General features: G+C 33.5%; 2 protein-coding genes across 2 annotated transcripts; both read left to right on the top strand.

Moving 5' to 3' along the window:
• The first annotated feature begins 3,718 nt into the window (after positions 1-3,718).
• Positions 3,719-8,105, top strand: LOC21398473 (granule-bound starch synthase 1, chloroplastic/amyloplastic). Its single transcript, XM_010101923.2, has 14 exons — positions 3,719-3,838; positions 4,486-4,849; positions 4,935-5,015; positions 5,121-5,219; positions 5,327-5,416; positions 5,718-5,781; positions 5,869-5,969; positions 6,072-6,181; positions 6,268-6,511; positions 6,597-6,773; positions 6,866-7,057; positions 7,164-7,250; positions 7,358-7,486; positions 7,655-8,105. Exons 2-14 carry the CDS (start codon positions 4,505-4,507, stop codon positions 7,769-7,771), a joined length of 1,836 nt encoding a protein of 611 aa, XP_010100225.1. The 5' UTR covers positions 3,719-3,838; positions 4,486-4,504; the 3' UTR covers positions 7,772-8,105.
• A 3,809-nt stretch (positions 8,106-11,914) lies between these two features.
• LOC21398472 (glucan endo-1,3-beta-glucosidase 10) lies at positions 11,915-14,096 on the top strand. The gene is made up of 3 exons (XM_024168051.1): positions 11,915-12,255; positions 12,338-13,479; positions 13,933-14,096. Exons 1-3 carry the CDS (start codon positions 12,210-12,212, stop codon positions 14,002-14,004), a joined length of 1,260 nt encoding a protein of 419 aa, XP_024023819.1. The 5' UTR covers positions 11,915-12,209; the 3' UTR covers positions 14,005-14,096.
• The last annotated feature ends 9 nt before the right edge of the window (positions 14,097-14,105 follow it).

Here is a 14,105-nt window from a genome sequence, read left to right as displayed (position 1 = left end):
AATCATCACTGCGTATTATCTTGCTAATACGGCCATTTTCCGCCAAGAGAACTGGGCTGTTCAACGCCAATTTCTAACCTAACAAAATTTTCCATAATCCAGATTCCAGATTAGTGGTGTTCATTGATACGATTAACATTCTCAAACTGGATGATCTGCATCCATTTCCATCCGTGCACATGACGATTTTCCTTTTTATTTTTTATTTTTTATTCAAACTATATCCAATTCAGTTATAGCTTTACTGATTCTAGGTGAGAAGCACGGGCTCACGCGTGTAACTTGTTACATAATGTAAAACTTCTTTAAGAAATTATTTTTTATTGACATTATTTCTTTAAGAGTTTAGTTCAGTAAAACTAAAAATTTTAAAAAATTAAGTATAACACATTCAAAAGGAAAATAAAGCTTTCAGTAAAGCAAATTAGACAGTAAATTATTTATTAGGTATGTATGTAAAAAAATATATTTGAGAGGGTTACAAAGAAAATAATATTTAGGTACGGATACATTTGAGGATGTATGATTTCAGTAAAGCAAATGTAAAAAAGCATTTATGATGACTATATTTGAAAAAAGAATATAGAGTATGCTCATATGTGAGAAAAACTATTTAAACAGAGATAAATTAGAGTACTTTTATTTGTAAAATAAATAATAGTTGAGAGTATAAAAAAAAAAGTAAATGTGGAAATATTTAAGAACAATTACTTCAAATACTTCAATGATCAAAACAAACATTGTTTTTGGTTGAAAGTATAAAATAATAGAAAACACATTGACTATTCCTATTTAAATAAGGATGTATTTGAGAAAAAAATTATTTTAATAGGGACAAATGAAAAATAAAAATAAATAAATAAATAAAATAGGGGAAAATATCTAAGAAAAGGAAAAAAAAAAAAAAAACTAGAAAAAAACATTGATCACGTGGGGGAAGGAAAGTGAATTACAGTGTGAGGCTTTTATTTGCGTGAAAAAAAAAAAAACGGTTTAAAAAGAGATACATTTGAGAAATGTTTGTATTAGGGGGATAATTAGGAATAAGATATACAAAGATCATTTTGATAAAAATAAGTATGAGTATGGTTTGAATGATTACTCCAATATCTACTTATCAATGGATATTATTATTTTAACTGTATAATATTGATTCAATATTTGTAATAAATTAAGATAATTGACTAAAAAAATAATTAATGATATTAGATTCTTAACATGCCATATCATCACATTTTTATATTTAATAGATAATCACGGCAGAAACATAACTATTAAAAAGTTGTCGAATAAGTATACATGAAAATAATAATTAAGTATAAACACGTTTATAAATATTATTTTAATAGAAGCAAGTGAAAAAAAGAGTGTTTTGAAAAACACATAAAATAAACAATTAAACGGCAGAAGATCCTTTTTTTTCCATTTAAAAAAATTATTTTAACAAGTGCAAAGTAAAGAAAAAAAAGTATTTAAAAAAACACATTATAAAAAAAGTAGACTTTAGAAAAACTTTGAAGAACAAAAAAAAAAAAAAAAAAAGATTAAAAAGACAGAAAAATGTCTAGAAAAACAATAAGCCTTTCTCTTCTGTTGGGACTTAATTACATGCACTCAACATAGGCTTAAAAAATTAATAAACCTTTCGTTATTGGCCTGAGTGCTTCTTTGTATTTCGGGTCTCTCATATAAGCCACAAACATTGCAAGCCTACTGGCCTCGCATACATTCAGCAAATAAATAAATAGTAGCCTTGCGTATATTATCCTATATACTTATATGTAAGGTCTCTTGTCATGCACTTAAAAAGTGTCTCACCAAAATAATAATTATATAATTTTATATAAATTGTGTATATTTATCTATAAATTATGTATATTTACATATAAAATTGTATATGTTAAGTTATAAGAAACGATAATATATATTAATCTTTAAAACATGTATTTTTTATAATGAACACATACTATGAATATATATATTGACTGATTTATTGTATTTCATATTAAATATACACGACTTTACATATAAATATATACAATTTATATATAAATATACATAATTTATACATAATTATACAACTGTCATCATAAGACACTTTTTAAGTATTTGATCAGAGGCAATTCCTATACTTATATTACGCATAATGCTTTTACATCTTTTAGTTGTGAATTTTAAACATCACAAAAAATAATAATAAATAAAAATCTACAGCTCAATATTTTGAAAGAATTGTTAATGAAATTACAACGACAAAGTACAAAGGAAAAACAGGAACCAAGAAGAGAAAGCTGCTGATCTTTTGCATTTGGCAGGTAAATATAAAAACCCAACCAAAGCATCGTGATTTGAATAGTAAAATAATGATTAAGCATCGTTAACGAGTGTATGGTTGGCAATTCACCGAGCAAAATATCTTCCACTTGCACTTGTGTTGTAATTTCACCTCACAACAAAACTCCTCTCTTTTTCCCTTTTAAATTTTTAATTTTTCGCCACTGGATGACAGCGACGTCTCTCCCCTTCTCCACCGTCAATTAATTCTACTATTTTTGAAAAAAATTATATATAAAAAAACAATCGAGTTCTCCGACGTTTCCTTTCTTTTAAGAATACTAATATTTTTTTAAAATTTTTTTATTGTTAAATTTAATATATAAAATAAACAAATTTTAATATAAATTTACGATTAAAAAGTAAAAATTATTGACATTTTATTCATAAATTTAAAATTATTTTTAATTTATATATATTTTTTATAAAAAAATATTATAATAAATTACTAATCATAATTTAAATAATAACACGAATACATTGCAACAAAAATATTTTATTTAAACAGTTTTTCCGGTTCATTGTCGTTTGTTTGCTTCCTTCGGTGGCCCCCACCCACTTGCCTTGAACATGAATCGCATAGAAGTAGAAGTACTTCCCGGTCCGGTGTCGGTTCGGGCCCTAAAGTCCCAATTCCCAACGGAAGAGAAATGCCAAAAAAGAAAAAGGAAAAAAAGTATACCTTTTTCTTCTGGGCTCTCGCACGTGGATCTGTGACCGCAAGTTTCGAGCAGGCGTTTAGAGCCGTTTAGGAAAAGTTTGGTTCATAAATTAAAATTATTTTTAATTTATATGTATTTTTTATAAGAGAAAATACTATAACGAATCATAAATTATGATTTAAATCGAGATACAGATTCCTCAATCAAACAACTCCTTAATTTGTGAATTTTAATTTTTAATTTAAGTAGAGATATAATTTTATGTAAAAATTTTTTATTATAATAAAAAAATTAGACTGAAAACTTTTTATCATAATAAAATTTAAAATTTAAATTTAAATTAATAAAATAAATGAGATCTTAATTCACAAATTCAGAATTCAATTCTTAATTTACTTATATTTTTTTTAAAAAAATTATAATAAATTATAAATTATAATTCAAATTATCACACAAATAATCAAATAATCGTATTAAACGCCCTTCGATATTCCGATCGCCGATGCCACGTGGGCCATGCAGGGCCTACGCGTGTGATTTTTCAACCGCGAAATTACCAGGCGTTTGATGCACCTGTCAAAACGGAATGGAGATCGGCCATTACCTCTTCGCCACGTGTCATGGCGCGCCAATCTAGGCAAAATGGAGATCGGCCATTACCTCTTCGCCACGTGTCATGGCGCGCCAATCTAGGCAAACCAGTACAAATACAAGGTGCCACTCTCCTGACATATTTCGTGAGCACTCGACACACCAACTTCCTCCAAGTCTGAGAGAGAACACAGACGATCAATTATTGAACACTCTTGTTCTTGAATAGGAGATTTTCTTTCTGCTTCTCTGTGAGTAAATTACTCTGATTTTTTCTTTTTCTTGTAAATTGTTTTCGCTAGATTTTTGGAGTGTAGATTTTTGTTCTTGTTTTGTTTATTTTTTTCTTTTGGAAGGGTGATGATGATGATAATGGTGGATAAAGATTATTATTTTGAGTTTCAGAGATTTTCTTTTAATGTTTGTTTATTACAAAAATTTTGTTGATAATGATGATTATGGATTTCAGAGATAATTTCTTTGAATGATTGTTTATGTTTTTTAAAAAATAAAAATTGTTGATGAAGATGATGAATAAAGTTAGTGTTTTGAGTTTCAGAGACAATTTCTTTGAATGTTTGTTTTATATGTATGAGCAAAAAAATTTATGATGATGGATGAAGTCTCGGACTTTGATGATTTTGATTTTTAAGCTCAAATCAGGGAAAATAAATAGAAATTCTCTCTGATTATTGCTGATTTTAGCATTATTGCGTTTTCTGTAGCTGATCTCTACTCTACTAAATACTTTTTAGTTGCTTTGCTCGTTCGTAATATTTGGACCTCTGACGACTAAATGCTCAAGCTTTTGTATTGTTAATTTGTTCTTTTTTTCTTTTCTTGTATTACTTTAGTTGATCACCAAGCGATTTATTCGAATTTGTTGTGATTTTTCTAGAATTTGGGGCTGAATTAAAATGGCGACCGTCACCTCCTCACACATCGTATCTCGGAGCTCCAGCCATGGAGCTTGTGTGTCAGAGACTAAGCACAGTTTGGCCCAAATAAGCCAGAGGAACCAAGCCATGTCTCACAATGGCTTGAGATCTCTCAACAACTTGGATATGCTGAGGATTAAGTCTGCCAATGCCGTTGCTAGGCAAGCCGTGAGGAAGGTTGAGGACCCCCGAAACGACAGGAATGTTGGCCAGATTGTCTGTGGACATGGGATGTCTGTGGTCTTTGTTTCAGCCGAGGTTGGCCCGTGGAGCAAGACTGGTGGACTTGGTGATGTCATTGGTGGATTGCCACCGGCAATGGCTGTGAGTTGGTCGCTTTTGTTGGTCATGCTCTCGTGGTTTACCAAATTGGATTAGTCTAATTGCTTAGTTTTTACATGTTTTTTAGGCTAACGGGCATCGGGTTATGACCGTTTCGCCGCGGTATGATCAGTACAAGGATGCTTGGGACACTTATGTGCTAGTTGATGTATGTTCTTTGACTCAGTTTTCAATTCTCCTTTTCTTGCAAGTTTTTTTTTTTATTTTTTTTTATTTTTATTTTTAAATTAATGGAATGGCTTTCGAAACGCAGCTAAAAGTTGGTGATAGGATTGAGACCGTTCGCTTTTTCCACTGCTTCAAGCGAGGAGTTGATCGTGTGTTCATTGATCACCCATGGTTCCTTGAGAAGGTTTGAGTCATTTCTTTCTTTATTTTCTATGTTTATCTTGGCTCTGAGGCAATATATGGTTAATGTTGTTCTAGTGGTACATGTTTAAAGATTCTGTGTTGATACAGGTGTGGGGCAAAACTGGTTCTAAAATTTATGGGCCGAAGACAGGAGTGGATTACAAGGACAACCTGTTGCGCTTCAGCTTGTTTTGCCTGGTAGGCCATTGGATAATTAGTCTTGTTCTTTCGTTTTTGTTCTTTTTTTTTCCTCAAATAAATTAGGTTTTTCATTAATCACATGGCTCACGGACTGCTGAGTGTGACACATTAAAAGTTCTCTAACTTAACTGTCACTAGCTACTAATCATTTGGCAATAGCATATGATCTGCTTGCCTATCATCTATGATTAGTTTCCTTGGTTATAAATTATGATGCTATAGTTTAAGTGGATAAGGGGAAAAAAGATTACGCGTTGATTCTCATCTCAATTTTATTCGAATTTTTGAAAATTTTCAGGCTGCTTTGGAGGCCCCAAGGGTTCTAAACTTGAACAGCAATAAATATTTCTCAGGACCGTATGGTATGGATCTCTCTCTCTCTTTCTCAAGCGTACAATCTTTTTAATGAGACAAATAATAAGGTTGCATGCTTTCCTTCCTCAATGCAGGGGAGAATATTCTATTCGTTGCCAACGACTGGCACACTGCTCTTCTTCCGTGCTACTTGAAATCCGTATACCAACCTTTAGGGATATACAAATCTGCCAAGGTAATGACTGATATGGAAATGCATCACTAGAAATTCTGGCTTGTCTGGAAGATTATTGCTTGAGACTGAAGTTGTGCTTGCTACATATTAATATTCTGTCAGGTTGCATTCTGTATACACAACATAGCCTACCAAGGAAGATTTGCCTTTGCTGACTTTGCACTTCTCAATTTGCCCGATCGATTCAAGAGTTCGTTTGACTTTATGGATGGGTAGGAATAAAATGTTATAATTATTACAGGCTAAAATGAGGGCTTTATATGCCAAAGCCCGGCATCTAAATATTTTCATGTTGCAGGTATGACAAGCCTGTAAAGGGAAGGAAAATCAATTTGATGAAGGCTGGAATTTTGGAAGCACACAGGGTTGTAACTGTGAGCCTGTACTATGCCCAGGAACTTATTTCAGGAGAAGCCAGAGGTTGTGAATTGGACAACATCATTCGTATTACTGGCATCAGCGGTATTGTAAATGGCATGGACGCCCAGGATTGGGATCCAACCACCGACAAATATCTCAGTGTCAAATATGATATCACAACTGTAAGTAACTTCTAAGAGTTTTTCTACCGTAAACATGTGTCTACGTATCTGGAGTAGAACTTTACTTACTGGAATTAAATTTCAGGTAATGGATGCAAAACCTGTGTTGAAGGAAGCGCTTCAAGCCGAAGTCGGTTTGCCTGTGGATAGGAGCATTCCTGTCATATGTTTCCTAGGTAGACTGGAGGAGCAGAAAGGTCCAGACATTCTAGCAGCTGCTATTCCACAGATCATTGATGAGAACGTTCAAATAATAATGCTTGTGAGTATCTCGCTAAATGGTTTCTTCTCCCACATATCATGTTTACAGTGGCAAGAATTAAATTGATTTTCTTGATGGGATTTCTCTTCTAGGGAACTGGCAAAAAGTACCTTGAGACGATGATTGAAGATCTTGAGAAAAAATATCCTGACAAGGTTAGAGCTATAGCAAAGTTCAACACCCCCTTAGCTCACATGATGGTGGCTGGGTCCGATTTTATCGTGATCCCAAGCAGGTTCGAACCATGTGGTCTTATTCAGCTGCAAGCTATGAGATGTGGAACAGTAAGGCTCTTGACTTTCTTTTTACACCAGCTGTTGGGATAACCATATTGCTTCCTCCGTTGGTCCTTGAAATATGATGTAACAATTGAACGGCTTTTCGATACAGATCCCTTGCACAAGCTCAACTGGAGGACTTGTTGACACTGTCAAGGACGGTTTTACAGGATTCCACATGGGAAGCTTTAACGTTGAAGTAAGTTGATGACAATACTCAATAGCAAAAAAATAATAATAATAAAAAAAAAGCTTTGTTATGAATTTTCTTGAAATAATGAGAAATGCCCTTGTGATGCTTTCCAGTGTGAGAAAATTGATCCAGCTGATGTAACTGCTGTGGCAACAACTGTCAAGAGAGCTCTTGCAACACATGGGACTCCTGTCCAAAACAGGATGATCAAAAACTGCATGGCCCAGGATCTCTCATGGAAGGTCAGCTTAAGATAGACTAGTTGAATTCTGATTACCTGAGAATCTTCTCTGACACAGGATTTTTGACTTGCAAACCATGCTTATGGCATTGATTGAATCGGGAAGTAATTTATAATGAATTTATGGTTCTGTTGTTCACGAGGCTAAAATGTGGTTGGCTTAATGCAGGGACCGGCTAAACAATGGGAAAAGTTCCTGTTGGACCTGGAAGTTGCCGGAAGTGAACCGGGCATTGAAGGGGAAGAGATTGCCCCTCTTTCCAAAGAAAACGTTCCTACTCCCTAAGCTCCCTTGTATACCGTTGTTTTCTAGTCTACGAGTAATAGTAAGTTAACCTCTTAGAGGGTATTAACAGACCCTTGCTCACTTGATTCCAGTTTCAAGTGAGCGTGATGTTTTGTGTATAAATGAGCGCTGTTTCTAGTAAAGAATGATTTAAGTTTTCAAGGATAATGGCATTTGCAGTTCTAAATTGATGTAGCGAACATAAAAAACTAACATGATGAACCGCATGTTAGTTTTTTTCAGTTGTGAATACCTGAAGATGCAGTTTTTTTCAGTTCTTCCTTCTGCCCGTTTTTAAGTTCGGAGCAAGTAAATAAGATGTGCACTCCTTCCACTTGTTGTAGCTTGTAAGCTTCTGATGACGAGCTTTAAAAATCCATCTGGTTTGGTTTTTATTTGGTTCCAAATTACTGTAGGTTTCCAACCTGTCTTAAGCACAAAAAATCTGTTTTTTTTTTTTTTTTTTAAATTAAATTATCAGTTGGTGACGAAGCATTATCTCTATGATTCAATGCTTCGTGTTTGATGTATTGAGAATTTATCTAAAATACTAATATATTGTTGATAATATTGTTATTTAAATCATATGAGAGTGGACCAAGGGGCACGAACTTTTCTTTTCAAATTGTTTTCCTTTTTTGGCCTGAAGTTGGTATATAATTTCAGATAATAATTTAAAGCACAATTACATACGGAGAGAATATAGAACTTTTTTAAACCCGTCAACTTTATGTTCAGAAAATTTTGTAACATCCAATTCTTAAGCAAGGAATCCCAGATGGGAAGTTCATTTCTGAGTGTTTATAATTTCTATAAACAAATTATAGAATCATGATTAACTTAGAGAAAGTAAAGAAACATACACAAAAGAAAAATAATCTTTTAATACAAAAAGCTTAGTTACATATGAAGATGATCAGATGAATGTTGAAATGCATTACAGCTCGTGAGGCCAAAGTGATTGATTGAACTTTCCCTTCACAGATAAGAAACTTATATACTATTTTGTCGCATTACATTTCTTTTTTGTTTCTTTTTTGAGCAGATGTTTTTTTGGGTATACAAAACATTTTTTGGTAGTTACGTCGCATCAGTATATATCTTTACACTTTGGAAAGCATATTCCAATGGACAGGCATTTCCACTGTTGTTTTCTTCTGTCTCTATACTAATTGTTTATTAATGATCTATTTAGTTCGTTGATTTAAGTTAATATATAATTTTATATGAGAATTTTTTACTATAATAAAAAAATTAGATGTGATTGTTTATGAGAACTTTTTTATTATAGTAAAACTCAAATTTTAAATTCGAATCGGTAAAATAAACGGGATCTAAGTTATTTCATGCATTGCCATTCCCTAACATAAAACGAAATGCATACCATATAATTTAATTCTAAGTTTGACAACTTGTAGCATCACGGAGAACTAGTTGACAGTAATAAGTAAATACCACCTATAATGGAGGATATATCAGTTCAAACTTTATTGTGTAGCATACCAATAAGTATACGTTAAATTGATCATGCAAAGGAAATGTTGCTTAAAAAGTAGTTTGGCTATGCAATTTCCAAACAAACGAAAAAAAGAACGTAGTTTAAAAAAAGATGGTAAAAAGCGAAATTATGAAAAGGGCAATCATGGTGTAAGGTGGATCTACTAATAATAACAAAGGAACCAAGGTAATCAATTGCAGAACTCATAAAAGAATAATGCTGATGTAAATGTACAAACAAACTGATGTTATGGTTAATTAACGGGACTTCAATATTGGTGAACAATATTTAATTCACGAATTTAAAATTATGATTCAGAATTATTTTTTATTTATGTATATTTTTTGTGAAAGAAAATATTATAACAAATCACAAATCATGATTCGAACTATAACACGAATTATCGTATCAAATACCCTAACCTCATGGGTTTGTCAAAGTGATGAGCCTGAAAGCAGGTTTTGAATTTTATAGAAGAATCAGATTTCTTTTGGGGATCCTCCGGTAGGACCATTTATAAGTAGAGCATATTTTTAATTATTAAATTCGGGTAAAATCATATAAAAAATATGTAAAATGAATAATTTTTAATACACATTTGACAGACAATCGAAAAATAGAAATTTATAAATTTTTTTTCCTTTTTTGAATTTTATAATACTAATAGAAATCACCTTTTTTTTCTTATTATTTAATAACTGCTGAGGATAAGATTTGATGTTACAGCTAAAAAGAAACCAGCACAAGAATATTATGCATTAATTAGTCAACCATGTAATTGAAATCAAAGGACAAAGGCATGCTTTTTTTTTTTTTTCATAGTTAAGGACAAAGGCGTGCTTAATGGTTCGTTTAATTAGTTAATTTGAGTTTTTAATTTAAGTTAAAATGTAATTTTATATGAAATTTTTTTATTGTAATAAAAAAATTAGATGTGATTATTTTTTAGAATTTTAGACTGTAATAAAACTCAAATTTTAAACTTAAATCGGTTAAATGAACAATATATATATATATATATGAAACACTCTCGTCCTGAATCACTATCATGTTAAAAAAGAAACAAATAATAACAACAGAAACTACTGATGCCTAAGGGCAGGCCCTCAAACATAAACAGGCCGAGGACAAGTTTCTTTTTGGTTTGCCGTAAGATAAAGAGTAATATCATGTAGTGTGTGTTTTTTTCCCTGCCAAAATAGAAAGAGAAGATTATCATGTAATTCCATGTAAAAGCTAGTTGATGCAGAGAGTAATTAGTAATTAATAATCAACGTGATCAGGCAGAGTCGCCGAAAGGTACTCAAAACTGCTTTGCTTCGCATTTATGCCATGTATATCTTTTGTGCTTCTCTGTTTCTATGTCAGAGAAAAAAAAAAGCCAAAGGTACAAAACTGTAAAATAAAAAATGAGAATTTTTCTATAAAAAATATCGATATTATCTGTTTTTTAATCGTTAAATTTATATTATTTTTTTAATTTAATTTTTTATTAAATTTAATATAAATTTAATATTTTATAAATAAAAAACACTGATATTTAAAAAAAAAAAAAGAAACACAGAAAAAATCCCAATAAAAATCAAGTAAAGTTTGCAATCTTATCTCCTCTCTGAGTCTGAGACTCTAAAAAAAATAATAATAATAACGAGAGAGAAGCATCCGAGAAGAGGATGGTAATGATGTGAACATTGTCGGAGAAATACCATTTCGGACCCACCGGGCCCCACCTCCATAGAATCCCATCACCACCACTGAAATGCCCTTTAATCAATTATCACAATGATCAATTTGATCACAAAAACACACCCAATCTCACAAAAACAATATCGTACCATTTATGAACTTCCCTTTTAAAGCAGCAGCACACAATTCTGTGCTTTAGGCCCAGTTTAGGAGTGATTCTTAAAGCTCAAAATTAATTTTTTAATTATTTATAGTTAAAATTTATATTTGATAAAAATTATAAAAAATAATTCTTAAAGAATTTTTAAAAAATTTAAAATTAAAATAAAAAATAATTTTAACTTTTGAATTATGTGATTATTTTTTTACTACCAATCTCTCTCTCTCTCTCTCTCTCCTGAAATCTAAGAATTTCATACTCAAAATTTATGAGACTCACTCTCTCAATCTCCCTCCCTCCCCCTCTCTCTCTCTCTCTCTCTCTCTCTCTCCCCGTGCTCTCTCTATTTTTGTTGTAACTACATATTGTAAATAAAAAAATAAAAAAAATATTAATTATTATAAATTTAATGTTTCAAAGAAATTGTGTTTTTTTTAAGTTAAACAAATATATTTTAATAACAAATAAAATTATATATATTTAAATATCATATCATATCTATTTTAATTATCTTAACTATCAATAACAATTAAATATCACAATTTATTAAATATTATTACACTATTTTTAAAACTAACAACACTTATATAATTATAATTATTAAATACTTAATTATTTTTTATAACGACTGTTTTTTTATATAATTTTTCTAAGATTTACGTACTATTAAATTGACGTCCAGCCCCCATTTGAGTACTCTTTTTGTAGAGCCCTCTAATATCAATCACTAACAAAATTCCAACCAAAGCTGATCACTGATATAATAATATAAAAAACAACCCTTGAAAAATATCAAAAGAGCCGTCTCCATATCCTATCATTTTCTTCTCTCTCTCTCTCTCTCTAAAAAAAAGAATCCGGTGTAGTTTTTACTGTTTTAGTTAGTGGACTGCTTACATCTATCCTACTCTGATTACCTCAGCTGGGAGACTCTGAACTGATCTCTCTCTCTCTCTCTAAACACACTATTAACTTTCCATTGCGTAACGCTTCGGGAACGCCATTTCGAGCCCCAAAAAAGCTTAAACTTCAGTTTCCCTTTCTGGGAATTGCTGATACATTGCAGAAGAAAAGCTTCACATTTTCTTCCTCCAATGGAGTCCACTAGACTCTACCCACTTCTCTTCTTCTTCGTCTCAGGTATTTTACTCTACTCTCACTATTTTCTCTCTCATTTACAGTACTTTAAATTTCTGGGTCTTATTTAAAAAAAAAATTGCAGCTTTATGGTTTCCTGTAATGGTAACTCCACTGGGAGTAAACTACGGCCAAATAGCAAACAACCTCCCATCTCCAGACGACGCCGTTCAGTTAGTCAAATCCATCGGCGCGACGAAAGTCAAGCTCTACGACGCCGATCCGAAGGTCCTCCGTGCGTTCGCCAACACGGGAGTGGAGTTCATGGTGTGCCTGGGCAACGAGTACCTGTCCAAGATCCAGGACCCGGCCCAGGCCCAATCCTGGATCAAGTCCAATGTCCAGGTCCACCTCCCGGCGACGAAGATCACCGCTATCTTCGTCGGCAACGAGGTCCTCACCTTCAACGACACCTCCCTCTCGGGAAACCTCCTTCCGGCGATGCAGAGCGTCCACGCCTCCCTCGTCGACCTCGGCCTCGACAAGCAAATCACCGTCACCACAGCTCACTCTCTCGCGATTCTAGAATCTTCTTATCCTCCTTCTTCTGGAAAGTTCCGCCGTGACCTGATCAACTGCATTACTCCGATCTTGAGCTTCCATCTCAAGACCGGATCTCCATTTCTGATCAATGCTTATCCTTATTTCGCTTACAAAGGGAATCCGAAGCAAGTCTCGCTCGATTTCGTGCTTTTTCAGCCGAACCAGGGGGTTCTAGATCCGGCGACGAATTTCCACTACGACAACATGCTGTTCGCGCAGATCGACGCGGTTCACTCGGCCTTGGACGCCGTCGGATACAATAAGCTTCCGGTGCACATCTCTGAGACCGGATGGCCGTCGAAGGGAGACGCAGACGAGGCCGGAGCGACGCCGGATAACGCCAAGAAGTACAACGGGAACCTAATCAAGACAATATGCCAGAGGAAAGGGACGCCGATGAGGCCGAATTGCGATCTCAATATCTACGTCTTCGCTCTGTTCAACGAGAATATGAAGCCAGGTCCGACGTCGGAGAGGAATTACGGGCTTTTCAAGCCCGACAGGACTCCGGTGTATTCGCTCGGGATCTCCACGAGCTCCACCACCTCCGTCGGGAACACGACGTCGAGTTCCGGTTCTGGTTCCGGTGGGTCTGGTACGCCGGCGAGCTCTGGCTCGTCGTTTCCGTCGACGGCGAATTCTTCCAGTACTGGCTATTTGTCTATTTCCTCTGCCGTTTCCACTGTAAGTTTCTGTGGTGTCGTTTGTCGTTTGGCTCTTGTCTTGTCCGTGGGTTTTACTTTTACGATGGCGGGTTTTTTTTTTTAATTAATGACTTGGTCCAAATATCTGTAATTGATTGTAATGACTAATTGGCATAATTGTTTTTGTCTCTGTTATGAAGTGGTAATAGAGTATTAGTCTTAAAGAGAGTTAATTTTTTTCAAACATGTTTTGCTTAAACTCCGAAGTGTTGGTGTTTCCTTTAAAGAAGATGGGCCAAATGGTCCCGTTTGGATTTTGGATGTTGCGTTTGGTTTGATTTGTGACTCACCAAGAAAACAATTGCATCGTTGTCAACCATGTGCTTTTTTTTTTGTGTAATTCCCTGTAGTTTTTGTTTGTTTTGTTTTGTTTTTTTTTTTTACCAACTAAACTAGTACAATAATTCCATTGCTGTAATTTTTGTTATTTCAGGGGAAGGACCATTTGCATTTGTTGCCAAAGGTTTTGGCTCCATGCCTCCTTTTGATAGGATTATTTCTTTGAATTTGAAGACAAAGAAAGAGGCCTAATTAGGAGCCAGCCAGAGGTTGAAAAGCAAAAGAAAGAAAGAAGGAAAAAAAAAAAAAAAAAAAAAAGAAAAAGAG

This window comes from Morus notabilis, unplaced genomic scaffold (genome assembly GCF_000414095.1).
Source record: "Morus notabilis unplaced genomic scaffold, ASM41409v2 Scaffold1388, whole genome shotgun sequence".
NCBI classification, from domain to species: Eukaryota; Viridiplantae; Streptophyta; class Magnoliopsida; order Rosales; family Moraceae; genus Morus; species Morus notabilis.
This window is presented reverse-complemented; position numbering and strand designations above follow the sequence as displayed.

Excerpts from the sequence above, each read along its gene's own strand:
- LOC21398473 (XM_010101923.2), top strand. The coding sequence starts at position 4,505 with ATGGCGACCGTCACCTCCTCACACATCGTATCTCGGAGCTCCAGCCAT. Across the intron at positions 5,220-5,326 it reads ACCCATGGTTCCTTGAGAAG|GTGTGGGGCAAAACTGGTTC; the intron begins GTTTGAGTCATT and ends GTGTTGATACAG. Across the intron at positions 6,512-6,596 it reads TCAAATATGATATCACAACT|GTAATGGATGCAAAACCTGT; the intron begins GTAAGTAACTTC and ends ATTAAATTTCAG.
- LOC21398472 (XM_024168051.1), top strand. The coding sequence starts at position 12,210 with ATGGAGTCCACTAGACTCTACCCACTTCTCTTCTTCTTCGTCTCAG. Across the intron at positions 12,256-12,337 it reads TCTCTTCTTCTTCGTCTCAG|CTTTATGGTTTCCTGTAATG; the intron begins GTATTTTACTCT and ends AAAAAATTGCAG. Across the intron at positions 13,480-13,932 it reads TTTCCTCTGCCGTTTCCACT|GGGAAGGACCATTTGCATTT; the intron begins GTAAGTTTCTGT and ends TTGTTATTTCAG.